This window comes from Momordica charantia (assembly GCF_013281855.1).
Source record: "Momordica charantia cultivar OHB3-1 chromosome 1 unlocalized genomic scaffold, Mcharantia_2.0 BLBB01000001.1, whole genome shotgun sequence".
Lineage (NCBI taxonomy): Eukaryota > Viridiplantae > Streptophyta > Magnoliopsida > Cucurbitales > Cucurbitaceae > Momordica > Momordica charantia.
This window is the reverse complement of record NW_028275157.1, coordinates 20,331,945-20,350,063: the sequence shown is the minus strand read 5'-3', so window position 1 is coordinate 20,350,063 and position 18,119 is coordinate 20,331,945. Positions and strand designations below refer to the sequence as shown.

The 18,119-nt window shown below is 35.6% G+C and overlaps 4 protein-coding genes across 8 annotated transcripts; 1 reads left to right on the top strand and 3 right to left on the bottom strand.

Annotated features, from left to right (window-relative positions):
• Positions 1 to 2,529: 2,529 nt before the first annotated feature.
• On the top strand, positions 2,530 to 5,654 carry LOC111005663 (uncharacterized). Its single transcript, XM_022277251.2, has 7 exons — positions 2,530 to 2,936; positions 3,250 to 3,727; positions 4,143 to 4,265; positions 4,370 to 4,435; positions 4,630 to 4,695; positions 4,795 to 4,854; positions 5,229 to 5,654. Exons 1-7 carry the CDS (start codon positions 2,821 to 2,823, stop codon positions 5,331 to 5,333), a joined length of 1,014 nt encoding a protein of 337 aa, XP_022132943.1. The 5' UTR covers positions 2,530 to 2,820; the 3' UTR covers positions 5,334 to 5,654.
• A 50-nt stretch (positions 5,655 to 5,704) lies between these two features.
• SFH12 (SEC14-like 12) lies at positions 5,705 to 11,454 on the bottom strand. 2 transcript variants are annotated; one of them, XM_088120697.1, is made up of 15 exons: positions 11,029 to 11,454; positions 10,795 to 10,932; positions 10,233 to 10,485; positions 9,815 to 9,914; positions 9,413 to 9,679; positions 9,220 to 9,297; positions 9,022 to 9,123; positions 8,891 to 8,940; positions 8,632 to 8,731; positions 8,477 to 8,527; positions 8,215 to 8,307; positions 7,733 to 7,847; positions 6,385 to 6,773; positions 6,036 to 6,110; positions 5,705 to 5,911 (listed from the first exon to the last, which is right to left on the bottom strand). In XM_088120697.1, exons 2-15 carry the CDS (start codon positions 10,820 to 10,822, stop codon positions 5,894 to 5,896), a joined length of 1,719 nt encoding a protein of 572 aa, XP_087976823.1. In that variant the 5' UTR covers positions 10,823 to 10,932; positions 11,029 to 11,454; the 3' UTR covers positions 5,705 to 5,893. The 2 variants fall into 2 exon arrangements, with proteins under 2 accessions (XP_087976823.1, XP_022132939.1); XM_022277247.2 differs by having other exon boundaries at positions 10,233 to 10,494; positions 11,029 to 11,453.
• A 557-nt stretch (positions 11,455 to 12,011) lies between these two features.
• Positions 12,012 to 14,655, bottom strand: LOC111005664 (thioredoxin domain-containing protein PLP3B). Of its 4 annotated transcripts, none has more exons than XM_022277252.2 (9): positions 14,518 to 14,655; positions 14,255 to 14,351; positions 13,641 to 13,715; positions 13,514 to 13,561; positions 13,056 to 13,198; positions 12,890 to 12,962; positions 12,716 to 12,777; positions 12,354 to 12,451; positions 12,012 to 12,287 (listed from the first exon to the last, which is right to left on the bottom strand). In XM_022277252.2, exons 2-9 carry the CDS (start codon positions 14,336 to 14,338, stop codon positions 12,184 to 12,186), a joined length of 687 nt encoding a protein of 228 aa, XP_022132944.1. In that variant the 5' UTR covers positions 14,339 to 14,351; positions 14,518 to 14,655; the 3' UTR covers positions 12,012 to 12,183. The 4 variants fall into 4 exon arrangements, with proteins under 4 accessions (XP_022132944.1, XP_022132945.1, XP_087976854.1 ...); XM_022277253.2 differs by having other exon boundaries at positions 14,462 to 14,521; XM_088120728.1 differs by lacking the exon at positions 14,518 to 14,655 and adding an exon at positions 14,445 to 14,472.
• Positions 14,656 to 15,800: 1,145 nt separating this feature from the next.
• LOC111005660 (AAA-ATPase At2g18193) lies at positions 15,801 to 17,885 on the bottom strand. Its single transcript, XM_022277248.2, has 2 exons — positions 16,631 to 17,885; positions 15,801 to 16,532 (listed from the first exon to the last, which is right to left on the bottom strand). The coding sequence occupies exons 1-2, from the start codon at positions 17,621 to 17,623 to the stop codon at positions 15,984 to 15,986; spliced, it is 1,542 nt and encodes a 513-aa protein (XP_022132940.1). The 5' UTR covers positions 17,624 to 17,885; the 3' UTR covers positions 15,801 to 15,983.
• Between the last annotated feature and the right edge of the window lie 234 nt (positions 17,886 to 18,119).

Sequence of the window (18,119 nt, the reverse complement as noted above, 5' to 3'; positions counted from 1 at the left end):
TTTGATGAACAGCAATGCGAGAAAAAAAGTAATATAATTTAATTAATTTAGCGGAAAAGACACGAAGACAGTGGGGCATGAAAATGCGGCTACTTTTTTGTGGCTTTTTTTTTTCCTTTTGTTGGTTTGGTTTGTCCTGTCCCATTTTGTGAACAAGTTTAAACTCGTAGCTCCTTTTAAGAATTGATGACGAGTCCTTCTTTTGAGGGCTTTGGGGTCCAAAATTCACCACTTTTAGATATATATAAAGCACTCTCTTTCTCTTTTATCTTTCGTCAACATCAAAGAGAATGAAAATTATTCTCTCATTCTCTAACTCTGATGCACAGATTTTGATGGAAAAATTGTTGTATCTCTTTGTGATGAGCGCCAACCATGTTTTAGAATCTATGTAGATTAGAAGAAAGTACAGCAACAGAGATCCAATTTCATTCCATTCTCATTTCAAGATGCGAAGAAAGAAGGAAGGAAAATGGTGAAGTTAGTAATTTAACTTTAATTTATAATGTTTAGTTTCGATTTTTATAATATAACGATTTATTTGTTAATTTATAAACACATCTGATCCCTCATAATTTATAGACATGCACATAAGAAATCTTATTAAATCTTAATAAAAAAATTTACAATAGATACAATGCTACATTATTCTAAACTTTAAATTATAAATTATTACGTTCTCAATTTGAAAACATATTAGTATTTGTTAAGTTAAAAATAAAGGAAGGTGTGGGCAACGTGGATTCCAATTGAGTATTTTAGGAGTAGGGTCGTCCTTTTGTCTTTCTTCTCTCACTACAAATTTCTTTATTTTTTAATTTTTGGGAAAAAAAAGGACATAGAATTTACAAAAAGCATCTTGGAATCCCAATGTTGTTGCATTTGCAATTATTGAACACTTTTTTGAAGGGCGCATTACCCATATTAATTCATCTCCTTTTCTTTTTCCTTATTCTAATTTTTGGCTTTAATTCAAGGAAGTAAAATAATCTATAGTGGGATGTGATCCCACTTGGCCTCTCTTTTCCCAAGTTTTAATCTTTGAGTTGACTTCAAATAATTTGAAAAAAAAAAAAAAAGACAGAATTTGTGGACATCTATGGTGATGGATGAGGTAGCCAGCCAAGTGATGGAGGAGACACAAGTAAGAGGTTTCTGAAACATAAAATGGATCTCACAGAGGCAGCTTCACGACAAAATTTACCCATCACCTTTCAACTTTATTCAGTTTGGGGTCAGATCTAATAGTTATTTGAGTTTGAGTTTAGATTTTGATGAAAAATATACGTATTTAGATAAAATTTTATTGACTCACTGTTTTTACAAAGATAAAAGAGATATGTCTTTAATTACATAGTACGCCGGCTTTTCACCCATCCTAAATCTTCACAGCTGATTTCTTTTTAACTAGTGAAAATCTCTTACAAGCAATTATTATAAATGACATTTTAAGGAAGAAAAAGAAAAAGAAAAAAACACAAGGAATTTTGTTAATGTTAGAGACGAAATAATAGATCTCGCATCGTTTTAAAAAATGTACGTGAGAGCCACAAGATTGCTAGAATACGAGATGCATTGCAAGATGAGGAATAAGGGTCTACAGCATTGTTTTTGTACAAAAGTTAGGGTCTCAAATCATTTTAATGGTTTTTCATCTCACCAAAATCCCATATTTTGTCAAATTTTTATCTCTCTCATATAGAAGAAATTATGATTACTCTTAAATTTGAGATGCTTAAATGATTATATTGGATGAGTACTTAATGATATCACACCTCAATTCTATTTTGCCTTCTCTCTCCTTCCTTTAAGAACTTAATTGGATGAAATAAGTTAAGGGTTAGGTGAGTTAAAACTTTAACTAGTTTTGTCAAAAAAAAAAAAAAAAAAAAAAAACTTTAATTAGTCACTTATATTAACCTGAACAAAAAGCACACAAAAAGAGGAAAAGCAAAAGTTGCAAAAGTTGCCGACTGTTACGTGATTAAGGGAAGATCAAATCATTGGTTAACTCTTTAGTCTTTGCCACTTTTTTTTTCCCTACCATATATTAATTAAATGTAAAACGAAAGTCTTGAGAAAAAAAAAAACCCTTAAAAATTCTCTTCTTTTGATCACAGTAACATCTCATCCAGTGGTTATGTTCATTCAGGAAAGAGATATCCAGGCATGCCTCTACTGTGAACCAATAACTTGCCAGTTTTGATTGTGGGGAAAAAGGGCAACAATAAAAAAAACCAAAAAAAGAAAAGAAAAAGTAGAGTTAAAAGAAAAGTTTTGCTTCTAATCTTGAGGACCCAGTAATCAAAATCAAGTCTTTTTAATTAAGGGTTAAAGGGCAAATAATATTGCTTTCTGACATGATATATTGAAAGCAGCCAAGATAGAGGGTAGCTAGGGTTTCTGGAAAAAAGCAACTTAAGGAAGCTGCCATAAAGTTTTTTCTCTGAATAATTAATAAACCAAAGTTTCTCTCACTCTTAAAATATATATATATATAGAAGGCTGGAAATGCGAAGAGAGGGAGAGAGTAAAGGCAATAACTTTAATAATAAACAAACCGACCGCCCAAAGTCATCTCATTAAAACCATTTTAGGTTTTTGGTCTTTCACAAGTCTTCAAATTATTCTCCATGATCTTATTAACTTTTTTTTGTTGAGCATATGGTCTGAAGAACTTCTTTCCATCTGAATAGCTTTGAAATTGGAAGGGTCAAGAAGGCAAACAACAGTACTTATAAAGTTGAAAAAGATCAAAAGCCATCCCCTTTAATAATTTCTGTGTGTAGTTTTTCAAAATCTTTCTTTTTAGGTCATATCATGGAGTCTGCTAATCTCCAACGTCAGCTCCAAGAACTATTTGTTGGGTATTCTTCTCTGGTATCAGCTCCAAGAACAGCTCCCATCACTCATGAGTGCAGCCCCAACATCATTCTGTAAGCACAAATCACTATCCCATTTTTTCATCTTTTGCATGCAAAAATGTTATCGAGATTTAATCTTTAGTATAATATTCTCTGTTCGAAGATTCTATTTGAGTTGTTCAATACTGAATGAGAAAATTCCAACCTCCAATCTTAAGTAAGTAAAGAGAGCAATGGCCTTTTTTTTTTCTTTTTGTTTATTTGATTTTGTATCTGTAAACTGATTTTTGAGCAAGGGATGAGATGGTTTCCATGTTTATGTTGATTCATAAATCTGGAATTTTGGTTTATTATAAATTACTTTTCTCTCAATACGGTCATGCAGGGAAGGGAATTCCTACAACCCTTATTTGGGGGATCAAGGCTTACCATGTTCAAGGGAGAATGAGAATCTATGGTTCAATTTCTCATCAAATAATTACCAACAACACAATAATGAACAGCAGCTTTCAACTCTTTATTCTTCTGCTCTTCAATCTCCTGCAAGTGCAAGCTATGGAGGTTTCCAAGGGATGGGAGCTGGATCTAACACAAATTATTACAGCCATGTTTTTTCGAGTAGTTCAAGGAATAATAGCACTACTACTTCCACGTTGGATTTGCTGTCTTCTTCATCATTTTCAAGTTCTATGGGCTACAATTTACAGGCTGCAGATCATCATATGGAGTTGCTCTCAGCCCCCAATTATTGTAGTGCTGGATTTCACAAAAATGGAGCTTTATTTGGCTATGGCCATCAGCATCACGATCATCATCTGCAAGATTCAATAAATAATAACAGCCCATCAAACAGCTCCAACAAAGTTTGTATCTTTTTTATCTTCTTCTAATTTCTATTCTTCCTTTTAAAATCCCAATATAATTAACCAGCTTTGTTTCTAACCCTTGAAACCAATGATATAATTATTCAACTAGATATAGCATCCAAAGCCCTACGTAATTTTACTTTCACTATGCTTTTTCCTCTCATTTAGGAATCATTGGCCTTGAAAAATGACCCTTTCCCTTTTCATTTCTCCTTTTTGTTCATACATGCTTTGACCCGGGAAAAATAATATATTATCTTACCTGCATTACACCACAAAATTATTCAACGTGACTGTCCCTCTCCTAACCATTAGATTATAACAGTTAATTTTTTCATTTCTCGAATAATTTCTCCTCACTAACTATATTTCGCTACGCTACTGATCATCTTTTACACTCCAAATTTTACAGACATCTTCTTCAAGTGTTGCAAGAGCAAAGAGACCAGTTAACAGCTTGTCTGTGCCTAAAAAGTCCATTTCAGAATCTAAGAAATCATGTTCCACCTCGAGATCTTCATGCCCACCATTAAAGGTATAGGTTCAGAATCCAATTAGCAAATTTCTTTTTAATAAAGTATAATTAATTAGTTTCTGGGCAGATCGTGTGGGTAAATTAAATTTTGTATAACTCTGCAGGTGAGAAAAGAGAAACTGGGAGACAGGATTTCAGCCCTTCAAAGGCTGGTTGCACCTTTTGGTAAGGTATATTATATATATAGAAACTCTTTCTTATACCATTATATGTGTTAACTTTCCTTTATCAGATTCAGAACCCACTCAGCTCTTTCAATACTTTAAATTAAACCCCATTTGCCCATACTTTGTTTGAGTAATTTCTTACCATTTCATCTTATTTGGAAAATAAAAATAAAAAACAAAAAAACTCTCTTTCTCAGACTGATACTTCCTCTGTACTATCCGAAGCAATTGGCTACATTCAGTTCCTTCACGACCAAATTGAGGTGATTTAATTCTCTATCAACTCATTAAGAAGAATTTTTAATTACATTATTTTATATATATAATATTGTTTCTGACCAATTTTATTATAAGCTGTGCAGACTTTAAGCATGCCTTATTTGGCGTCCTCTCAGAGCAAACCCTACCAAAAACTGCAGTCTGTAAGAGATGACATATTTTTTACCCATTAACTTCTTTAATTCTCTTGGTACCTTTAATATTAACCCCTATTTTTTTTGACCTGTTTATTGAAGATCAAGTTCTTTCAGAAGAAAAAAAAAATGCTTATATATAGAAGAATAATAAATATGGATGTATGTATTTATTTAATAGTTAACAGAAATGAGCTATGTAATTAGGGGAGCTCCTACCTCTTGATGGACAGTCAAAGTATTTTGTCTTATATGTTTTGTCTTCTAGAAACTGCCAAATTAGTTTTACTGTTAACACAATATTACAAAATAGATTGTGTTTGTGTTTCTAGTTGCTGCCAAACAAACCCTAATCCATAGATTTAAAACTGGAAAATTTGCAGGGTTCAATCCAGGAAGATGGAACAAAACCAAGGCTAGATCTTAGGAGCAGAGGGCTATGCCTTATGCCTCTTTCCTGCGCTTCATTCATTCATGGTTATGATTGAGAGAGAGCCCAATGGAGGACCAAAAAAGAAAATTTTCTCCAGCCAGCAGAGAGCTAATTGAGACCCAGAGAAAAGTGACCTAATTCTTAATATTGTTATTGGTTTCTTCTTGGCTGCTCGTTTTGTATAGCTGTGTTCGTTCTCAGTCCAGTTTAAAGAGAGGAATATTGTCAATAATGGTGTTTGGTGGAGTGAGCTCTACAAATAAGTGCTTTTATGGTTGTTGTATTATTTCCCATTTTCAAGTCTCGTTTGCTTTTGTAAAACACACACGTGTAAGATTGCATTTTGTTGCAGAACTTTATATGAATTTTTACATCCCATCCCATCGCATTTTAAGGATGGCCTTACTTGTTATACCTAGAACTCAGTTTTACATCAGAAATAATAAATATATATAGTGTATATAGATTTGTATATTAAACAACGCTCTGACCAGAAGTAGTTCTCAACTTTACATTTCTGGTTCGAACACAGGGAGGTCAGATGGGTGTTCAGGAGGACGATCGCCCCACCGCTCGTGGCTGAGCATCTGCGGGACGTCTGCCATTTTCATCCCTTCACCAGCGGAATGATATCTGCATGAAATCAAGCCAAATTCATGCAAGTCAATCCACTAAAATTGATCTATTGCTTAATGCTCACGCAGCAGAACAATATGATCGAGGACAATGAAATTTATGGTTGGTCTAAGTAAGTTACCAGCTTCTTCCTCTTCCTCCTCTTCTCGATATATGCAAAAATCTCTTGTTGTCTAGCCAGTGTTTCCTCCAGAACCTACGTAAAGACTACTAATCAGTACAAATAATGCTAGAACAATAGTGAATTTTATAGATAAAGTGGATTGGATCCACTAAAATTTTAGAGCCAATAAAAGTGCCACGTCAGAAAGTGAGTAGAAACTTCTACTAATTGATGCATGTTAAAAAGATCAAAAGACTTAACAAGGTTAAATATTAAGATGGTATCAAAACGTCAGTGAGAGCTTCTACTAACGGTAAAAAGGAGAGAGATAAGAAGAATCCTACGTAGAGTACAAAAATAGGTATACCTTTTTGGAAACGATGAGCTCCTTTTCAAGGGCTTCAACGCGGCTTAGTGTAGCATTGAGTAGCTCCTCTTTCTCGCGAGGCATGTCAGCAGGTTTCATGCACAAGACATTGACTCTCTCCTCTAATTCAGCCATGCGTTTCACGGTAGACATGTAATCAGGCAAGGGTTCAAATAAAGGTGGCTGTGGCTGCCCCTTGAACATCGAGTCGTCATCATTGACACAGTAAACTGGTTCGGAGGATATGGAGGGATTGGTGAGCTTCTTAGGCATGGCGCGAGCCAACCTCACGGCAGCAGAAATTCCCATGAGTAAGGCCATAATACTAGTCACAACCTTAGATTTAATACCCTCCGCAGGGGCTTCGCCGGAATCACCCATAGCAAAATCTATTGCGGCAACCAATTGTAAGAAAATTTTCTTGTTTGATTATCAAAAGATAATAATTAACTTAATACTTCTATGCAGCAGTAGAGGTAAAGGAAAAAGGAAAAAATAAACATGTTTGAGTTATGTTTTCTTTTGGAATTGTTCTCTTACTTTTCTAGTTTATTTCTATGATGACTTAATTATTTTTCATTCCAAAAATTCAAACTTGTGGATAGTAAACTTAATAACCCTAATCTTTTACCAGTCAATCACAAGAGTTAAAGATAATTAATAAAACAAAAGCAGAAAACTACTTTCTCCAAACAGCTCGCAAACAACCAAAAGTCAAACCGTTGAGATACTAAGAAAATGCCCTCGAATAAGTTAATTTACGCTCAAATATTATGATCATATCAATATTGAATAATATCTTAGTTGACTTTCTCGTTGCATGTCTGGTTCTTTATAATTTTTTTTCCCTTTCCCGATATCTTGGAGACACATCAATATTTGAAATAGTAGATTCTTAGATTACGCTCCAGTTTTTTTATGTAAGAAACTAAACAGTTTCAATTTTTTAACATCGGGTGCCTTGATTTTTTTTTGGATCCAATGGGTGCCTTAATTAAGTCATTAACAAAAAATATATAAATGTAGAAACTTTATAATGTTACAATATATGGATTAGAAATGTGTTTTAACCTTTCTTTTATATGCAAATGCACATCAAAAACATTTATAATTTAAAAAAAAACGAATATTCAGATAAATATTTCATTATTTTTTTTTTCAACAATAACAAGAAATAGTCGGTGAACATAATTATTAACATCTACTAACATAGTAGAAAGAGATCAAAAGAATAACAAGCAAGTTATCCACTACATTTATTTTCTCTTTTCAAAAAGCATGGAACATGAGTGTTATTGAGTTATCAAATAAAATAAAAATGAGTTATTGAGAAATATCACACATATACCTTTAGAAGAGGCAAGCATGTTTTTTTCTGCCACCATTTTCCATGCTATATCCACACTTTTATCAACTACTGGGACACAATCCTCATTGTAAGGCACTGGAATGTTCTGGGTAACCTGTCATGTTTTTTCTTTCGATCAGCTAAATTTACAAAATATAATTAGCAAATATGTATCCACAAACCAACACTTCTGCAAATATATGCAAGCAAAAATTACCAAAACAAGTTATCTCTAGAGAATAGATTCTACTACGCAGAGGCACAAAATTGAAACTGGTTTATTGGACTCATCACTGTGCTAGACTGAAAACCATTAATATTGATGTGAAGCAAATAAATTTCTAACTTTACAAATCTTGAATTCTCGCACATGTACCACTAACTAATCAAGACATTAAACAACTATATCCTAAAGATCAGATGTTCAAAAATCTCCTCCCCACGTTGTTGAAGTAAGAAAAATAAAATTCTCACACGCTTACCTTAGGGAGAGGAGAGAGTGATGGATGGTCAACGTGATTAGTATGATGTCTAGGGGAGATGGTGCAGACATCCTTAACATCAGGAAGTGCTTCCTTGGAAATATTAAGCACAGCACATGTAAAGCAAAATAATTCATCAATTACAAAGAACTAAGAAGCTGCCCATAATATTGAAGAAACCATACCAAAAAAAAAAAAAAACAATATGGAAATTAAAGATAAAAAAACCAGAAATATGCAAACTCAAAGCCCAATAAAAAACCTCGTTGCCCTCAGATATCCTCGAACATTTATGATTTCCATTGCTGACCATCTGTAATTCCATCAGTTATTTAAGACAACTAAATAATGGTAAAAGTCAGCTGAACTATAATAAAAGATGGAAAACCATCACAGTTTGGAGATATTGATTGGGACCTTTAATATTTCCGGGTCTTTCCATGGACCTTTATCAGAACGCATGCATCCTCCTTGATCAGCGCAGGTGCAGGTGCCTCCAAGAAACTCTGGCAACTCGCTGGTTCAACATGACACAACAAAGGGAGGAAATATTTACAAAACACTACATAAACATTTCCAAATTTACAACAGGTACCTTGAAAATATCACAAGGTAATAGGAAAAGTGAAGTTGATATAATATGTGAAAGTTTACTGTCTCTAATTCAGTGGCATACCTGGAATCAATAATTTCAAGCAACTTGCTCTGGTATTTATTTCCAAGAACCTGGAAAATCTCACTAATTAATTACATTTGATACGATTAATTTTGGCAAAACTGAGACAGAGAAGCACATCGATCGTTTACATGGATCTTTGCTGTGGTTTTAGGATCTAGGAAGGACTTTACAGTGCTCCACAGCATTCTAAATCCGGAACCAGCATTAATGATGAACATGCGGTTCAAAGTCTGCATTCACGTTTAATTGCATTTTGGTTTACTACAGGACATAGTTAATAGACAAATGAACATTCTTGAAACTGAAAACCAAACATTCTACAGTACCTCTGGATAGTTCTCGCCATCAATTTTCTGAAGGCGGGAGATAAGATCCCGAGCAGTCTTATTAAAGTTTTTAAGTCCCTGTCACATCAATTTTAGTTTGAAAGCTGCAACCGTGGAATTAAAAAGGGGAAAAGAAAAAACATTCTTGGAAACAAATTATTCTCTTGTAGCAAGTAGTAATGGACATACATACCACTCCTTGGACATCCAAAATTGTTGTACTTTGATCAATTTGCCTCTTGGAAGCAATTGAACAGGCAGGAAACTTTACAGCGAATGTCCTCTCAAACTCTCGTACGTGGTATTTCAGATACCGGTCAATATCAGTGACTTGCATTAACTTGGTGGGATCCACCTTGCCCAATTTCTCAATATACACAGGCCGTCCTTCCTTATCCACACCATGATGCCCTTGAGGATAATAATCTAAGACTTGATCAAGCTCCTCAAATACAAAATCCTTAAACAGAGATTAAAACAATATATATGTCAGTGAATTCGATTTGGGAGTTCTAAAATGATCTGGTAATTTGTACAGAGAAAGATGCGGACAGTTTGTAAAGCCTAAGCAAATACTTCTACATCAAATTAATACCTCCATTATGGTGTCAACGCCAAATTCTTTACGCCACTGGAGCATGTCAGACCACATTTGCTTCGTTTTCTCAATATCAAACTTCCTGGCCTTCAAGAATCTATATCCAAAGGAATGTTTTGAGAGTATAACATAAACAACAAATATTAAAGAGAAATTTACATAATACTTCTGTTCAACAATATGATGCTTGCACCATATTTGGAATCACCCTTTCAAGAAATTTATCTAAGTTAAGGATCAAAGACATGAAACAACTATTTTAAGTTCACTTCCTGAATTTTCAAGTGGGACATACATATCAACCAAATTTGAAGTAAACTTGGCCTGATTTTCTCGACAACTATATACAGAGCAGTTCATTAACACCTAACGACTGAGGTGATAAAACTTAGGATATAAGAGAAAAGGAAAAAACCTGAGCATCATGTGATAGTCATCGTGCTTGGCAGGTAGCAACTCCTCCAATATTAAAGCTTGACGAAAAGCGTCCACGGCCTGAACCTCCTCTCTATCACGCACATCCTCAATTTCCACCGACATAACTTTGCTACTTCTCCTGCCCCTTTTTGTCATAGAATGCCTGAACTTGGAGGAGGCAATGGCTGCCTTCTGCTTCAAGGACCCAATGGATGTGTTCTTCTCATCCTCGGAGTTCTCAACATCAGAGCCTTCAAGAACTATAAATTTTAAAAGAATCGACGATCTTTACATTGAAACTATATATATATCCATTCAAGTTATCTATGTATTCATTTTTTCAGCTCCAACAACAATCTCTCGCCCTGCATACATCTATCTTATTACCCTATTTAGCCATGCGATCAATCATTTAATTCAACAACATTCATTCAGTAACTTGGCACATTTGAACATTCTTGCAAAATTTTTAGTTGCCAAAACGAAAGATTCATTTAAAAAGATCAGAAACAGGGGAAAAAGATTTATAATCGACGACTGGAATTGGATTATAAGCATACCTGGTTTGGAAGATAATGATCCGGACATGATGGCGTGCTTTCAAACTTGTAAATTAAACGGGTTGCGCATCAAAATATGAATCAAGCACTCATATCACAAATACCAGATTTCTGAATTCCCCTCTCCTAATGCCCGTCCTGCAAATTAAAGAAGATGGAATCAAACAAAAAATGAAACGCACATTGAAAAAAAGAGAGAAAGAATGAGAGAGGCGAGGGATTAGAAAGAATTACGTATGGGAAATTGGAAGAAGGTGCGCAATGTAAGGGGCAGGAACGAAGGAGGCGGCGATGGGCGATTATATTGAGGAAAAATGTGGAGAGAAACGAATTTAAGCTTACACGATTACAGAGCATAAGAGAAGGGAGATTGGATGAGAGAGAGAGGTTGTTGAGTTGTTGATCGAAGAGATTTGTTTCAGAACATTGACGAGGTCGCGGATCCATCAATATCCATATGTATATTATAATGTTACCCTAAAAAACCAAACGGAGATGATCGATTTTGATTTAATTTTCGTTTCCGGCGAAACGCCAGGGCCTTCAAATACTTCCTTACCATCTAAACCCAACTGCCCTAACGTCTCCCTACTCTTCTTTCCCGGTAAATCCATCTCCTGCCTGCTCCTCTACTGTTCTTCCCTGCACCCGCATTCTCCTCCTGCCACGTGCCCCGCCCCGCCCCTAATTTATTATTTCAACTCATTGACAATAGTTGATATTTAACAATAACTAGTTCGATTCGCATTATTAGAATACTTTAATATAATTTTCCTCAATATATTATTTTTAATTTCAAGGCTTTATTGTCATTTTTCCTCAAGATTTCAGAAGGTATCTTTGAAATGGAACCCTTATTTTCAGCACCATCAGTTCTCAGTATCAAAATGTCGATTTTCCTTTTATTCGCCTATTTGAAGCATGACTTACTTTTGAGATTAAACCTCAACCCATCATTCTAAGCTTTTCTTTCTTAGAAGAAAAAATAGTTCATTATTCTCAAATATCTACCTAAACAAAGGCATCCTATTCCTAAACATCTCATTCTAGACATTCTATTTTTGAGTTAAAGAATTGCAAGAGTAGAAAATCGAACCATCAATATTTGAGATGACATTAAGAATGTAAGATGTCTAATCTATTTGAATTATACTTGAAGCAGCATTCTAGTAAATCTTGTTAAAGATTTAATCGAGAGCGAGAATGGACGTTAGTGCTTCACCAATGGCATTAAATCTAAGATTATCATGGTTTAGCTTTAATGTCAATACCTTGATAAACTATGTATAGTTTGAGAGGTCGCTTACAAAATACTCAACATATTAGACAGAACATCATCAAGTTCTAAACACATCTTTGTAATTCAATTGAGAAGGCAAATTCTGTTCCCTAATCTGAGTCAGAGTCAACATGGACAGAAGATCTCACGGTCCTTCGCCTACTTTCGTCGTACTCATCCTCTTCCTCATCTTCTTTTTTCTCACTAATGATACCTGTACATTGCCTGTTCAGTCAGACAAGGCTATAATTGAGTTAAAATACACCTGGTAGAGACGTACCTTTCTTTGTCAACAGAATTTCTAGTGTCTTTGTGTTGAAATCATCTTTTCCTCCTAAATCTTGGAACCCAATAAGCCTATCTACAGCAATGCCTTTCCTGCAACCAAGAACCACACATCCTTCAAAGCAGATTCATACACAGAAACCAACAGCAGAATTAGCATTAAATATCACCATAACGACTTTTTAGCTCTTTAAGAAACTACTTGAGACAATGTTACCACTATACGGGGCGGTCATTTACGTTATTTCCTTTTTCTTTCGACTTATTAACAGCCAATCAAATGCTCTACCCTATATGCCTTCCACTTACTAGAAAGGTATGACTACAGGAATAAATGGGCCAAGGAAATGAGGTTACCTGAAGATAACGACACAAGGCAAAGTCTTGATTCCAAGTTTGGTAACAAAGAAGGGTGCATTCTGCAATTTTTCTTAGATAATTAGCACCTACAAGTTCTCTATCCTGAAAAACTTTCACAATAAATGGTACACAAAGAACGGATATTGCTGTTAACATAGATTTTGTACCGACCTCTGCATCAAGCTTGATGAATTTTGTGTCTGCATGTTTTGGTGCAAGAGTCTTCAGATGCTTATCCATAATTCTAAGAGAGAAGGACTGACATTAATATAGAGACTTTTACAACATGCAAGCATATTGTTCGGATTAGTGGGGGATTTCAAATTAAAAGATTTACTTGCACCGATAGAATTCATGATGATAAAAGTGGCAAATCACTTTTTCACTCCCGGTGACTTCACCCAAAAAGTCTCCCTCGGTTATTTCTCTGTATTCTCCATGCCCTTGTCTCTTCATTGCTTCTCGCTTCTCAGCTTCCTTCTGCTCAAACAAATGATATTGTAAATGTATGGCCAATTTGGGAATGTTGGCTCCAAACTGGAAATCGTTATGAATCCTGACATATTAAGAATCAAAATGAACTGCCCATAAGGGAAATCCAGCTAGTTAAAGGCTGAGGGCATGGTGCACATGAATCAAAGTCTCAAGTTCCATGTTACTACTGGTGAGCTTAAACAAGAAAAACATTTCTCAAGTCCCCGAAGACCTAACTTGGCAGCCTATTGAATATTGCAAACTACATACAATGATACTAATTACTATATGTATAAACAAAACAATCACACAAACTCGAACCTTGAGAGCTGCAATTCTATCTGCATGCAATTTTTCCAGCTCAGGATCCTGATCCATGTAAGCAAACATTAGTGAAAATCACGAACATTAATATACAGTATGGAAGGATCCCAATCATTAAACCTACATCCATCAACTCGTCAAGGTCAACTTCATCGTTGTTAGAACTTGATGCTTGAACCTTCTCTTGGGCAAGCAATTCCTGGAAAGTCAACAAATGCATTCATGAAGCCAGTATGAAGAAAACAGATAAATGTGGGAACTTTTCCAGATTAAAGAACTATAAACGTAAAGACCAAAATCCCGATAGGTTGCTGTTATTGTGGGCATTTAAAAGAAGGGGAAATCTGGAGTTGGGTGAAAACAGTGCTTGAGTCCACAAAAATTTGGTTATGTTCATTGTGTCTGGCTGCACTCTATTTAAATAAACGAGAAAAACTAATGCGGTACTGTATTGAATAAAGTTAAACTAAGCCAGAACCAGAAGAGTAGAAGCGTTTGAGCTCATGTTCTGTAATCATACTCAGAGAAATTTGGTAGGGGGAGAAGGAAAACCCAGAAGGAAGAAGAATCAACTGATTTTCAATTCAGATGATATGTCTAGCTTGCAGTTTTATAACCTGAAGCTAAAGCTACAGATGATATGCTTTACTTTCCACACAATAACTACAAAAACCAGACACTGAAATAATCCAAAAAGGAAAAGAATCACTTTAAAGGTCGGGTTCATGGTACAAATACCTTTTGATAATCACGAGCAGCAGCGGCCATTACATTTCCAAATGCTAAATTCGAAAGGGTCGACTTCACGGAGTTTGGATCCATCTTTAAATTAACTCTGTCCGGAAAATATCAAATAAGAAAGATGAAAAACGAGTAGAAGGAAAGAAAATATTCAGCGCAATCGCATAGCAAGTTTCTGAATCAAAACTTTAAAATGATCAGAACTGATCGAAGGAACGAAAAGATTCTGATGCCACGAGATCTGATATCGAATTGCTTACTTCGCTCCTCGTGTGTGAAGAAGTAGGATGTCCGTCGATTCCAATTGAGGGCTTTCGATCAAGGGGGAAGTCGGTTCGGTTTTACTGAATATTTAAAACGATCGGGTTTTATATATTAAAAGGACCGAATCGAACCAAATAAACTGTGGAGCTGAGCCGGTTCGGTTTGGATTTATGCCTGTCTTTCCTCCTTCGACCTTTATGGATTACTATGTGCCCTCGAGAAGTAGGGAATGAACACAACCGAACGTCGCTGAGTCTGCGAAAATTAATAAAGGAAAAATAGTTTAAAAAAAAAAAAGCCAAGTTCAGAGGATTTAAAATATAATGAACTCGAAAATTTAAAGACAACAAATGAAATGAAAAGGAAAGATGACACATTAAATAAAATTAGAGTTTTATTTTTTATTTTATATGATGAACAGAAATAAGATTTATTAATAATTTTTTAATAAATTTATCAGCATAATAACACTTCTAATCACCAACTTAAATTTAGTTAAGCACTTGGATGTAACTAACAAGTTTGAATTCGAATCTTCGTCTCTAAATGTCGTATTCAAAACAACATTTCTTATGAAATATTATGTAAATATTATTATAACTTTTACATTCATTTTATTTGAATTTTTATATAAAAGAATAGAAAAAATTATTTTCATATTCACAACATGTAGAATAAAGAATTTAAACTCACGACTTTTTCAATTTGACATCTTTATATTCACTGATTACTCTTAAGTATTTATATTTCGTTTATATATAAAATTTAGGCTATTAATTACCTTTATAGAGCCAAAACACGAACATATGAGTAATAATTAGCACATATCTCTAATCAAGAGATTGTGAATGGAACCTCACCCTCACATGTTGTAAAAAACAAATTACCCTTTATTAAATTCAATCAAAATGACAATTAAAGTACTAAACTTACCATTTTTAGAAGAATAAAATTTCAATTACTTGGAAGAGGTAAGAGAGTTGGAGAAATTCTGTGGTACAATTTGAGGGAGATCGATGCCAAGAGGTAGAATAACTTTGATATTTCTTTCCAAACTTCATTTCACTTAACAATGCTTAGTTATCGCGATTAAATTCTTGACAAAGAGAGAAAAATGCAGGGAAAAGGGATATTTTTTAAACTAATCCGAACCTCATGGAAAGATGGAGACTGATGGTGACTGGATTGTGGACCACAATTTTCTTCAGTGACTTACCGTGGCGTTTCGCTTTTGGATTAAAGAAAAAAAAAAGGTACGGCATGTATAATTATCCAAATATTGTTTACAGAATTTTTAATTTTTATTCGTAAAAAAACATAAAGTTGTTAAAATAAAAGAAAAAACAAAAACTCCAACGTTACGTGGCTCCCTCAGACATACGTAATTAACAATTCGCCATCCTCTCGCTGTATTGCAGAAAAGAAAATTGAGTAACAAGTAACAACACGGGTTTTATTTGCTTCAGCCATGATTGTTTATAAGACTACCTACCGACGACGACGGCGGCCGACGACTTCTGCTTCCCATTCTAAGTCCTCTCCGGTACCTCCTAACTCCGGCGCCGTTCTTTTTTCTGTTCAGTTTTTCTTCTTGCTCTTCTTCCACAATCTCATCGCCTTCTTCCTCCTCCGGCGCCTCATTTCCCCCACTCTGTTCCTCTCTCTTAAGTCTCACAAACTTGGCCAATCCTTCCATGACGGTGTCAATGTCGTTACTCTTCATTAGCTCTTCCGCAACCTCCGCCGGAGTCACGTTGGCGCCATCGATTAGGCCTTCGATTTCTTCGTACAGCGGATGAGCAGTCGCTTCGCCGCCGAGGTAATTGGTGGCCAAGACCTTGAACGCCTTGGAGGTGCAGTAGGACAAGTTTATGTGGACGTCCATTCGACCTGGTCGTAACAGCGCCGGGTCCAACCGTTCCTTGTGATTCGTCGTGAGGACGATGATTCTCTCGTCGCCGCAACTCGACCACAATCCATCTATGAAATTCAGCATACCGGATAGCGTCAACTGCAAATCATCACAGAAATTTCCGTTTCAATTTCGATTACCAAGAGTATAATCCAACAATTCGGAGGGGAAAAATCGAGAAAATTAATTAAACCTACCCTGCTTCTGGTAGAGTCGTCGTTGTTCTCGTCGCTTTCCCGATTCTGCAAATTCACACTGCAATCTATATCCTCAATCACCAAAATTGAGCGATTCGTAGTAGAGAGTAACGCTCTTCGTAGATTGTAATTGCTGTCGATATCCGTGAGATCAAGATCGTAGATGTCAAACTTGAGGTAATTAGCCATGGCGGCGATTAAGCTGGATTTCCCCGTACCAGGCGGACCGTACAACAAATAGCCTCTCTTCCAAGCCTTCCCTACCTTCCGATAGAATTCCTTCCTCTTGACGAATCTATCCAAATCGTCTATTATCATCTTCTTCAAATCAGGATCCACCGCCAGAGTATCAAACGTCGCCGGATGTTCAAGAGCGATGGATCCCCAATTCCCTCGACATCCATCGCTACCACCAGAATCGTCATCGTAGGTACAATCTTGGCTACAGAGCTTGGCAACGTTATCCAGCTCTTTAATCTCCTTGGCTCTGCGTAAGATGTAAGGGAAATAGAAATCTATAATCGTATCCGTGAATTTCTTATCGAATACAAGTTCGTAGTGGTATTTCTCTTTGGCGTATTCACCGTCTTCCTTCTTTTCTACGGAGACGAATCGCCACGTGAGGTGAATGTTCTCAAAATCATCAGTAATTTCTTGGCCCTTTTCCATGGAGAGGGAAACTTTCTTCTGCCTTCCGGTTTTGGAGACCTTGAGACGGTCCATTGAGGAGCTGATTTTTGTACGGAGGTAGATCTCGGCAGCTTCATAGACCTGGTTCTTGGAGAAATTGGACTTCTTCTCGATGACGAGGGTGGCCTGAGGAGAGGATTTCGGGGGAAAAAAGTAGAATAAAATGGAGGAGATGAAGGAAAGTAATTGGGGAGGAAGAAGGTCGTTGGTTATAGAACGGATCATCATCATAGAGGTGGCGAAGGAGGCGTAGGCCGCGAACAGGGAAGAAGCGGACTGCGGCATTTCTTTGAAAGCAAACATTTTAGCCTAACGCCGAATTCCGAATTAAGTGTGACGATTTAGCAGATGAACTGAAGAATTTATAGACATGGCTTGGCTTCCACTCTGCAAGCTTATGCACGAAGATTGACGATGTTGCAAGGAATCTGCTTCAGTGTTTAACATTATAATATTGTACTTTCATTATCATCGAGTAACGCAAATAATTTGTCCGATTGTATTTTATTATTCCTTGTTAAAAATAGTGGATAGAAATGGAATCAATAACCTACATCATAATAATTAAAAATTTATTTTTATTTTCTGATACAAACACCGCTATGGATAAAGATTCGAGCTTAGTTTGAATCTGTTGAATAACAATCAAGCTCACGTTGCCATTATTATTGTTTTTTAATATGAAGATCTAATTAGAGTATGTAATATCAAGTTAAAATATAGGACTAAAATTATAATTTATATAGAAAATTTTAAACTAAAAAGTTTCATAATACTAAAGTTTTGCAGTTGATTTATT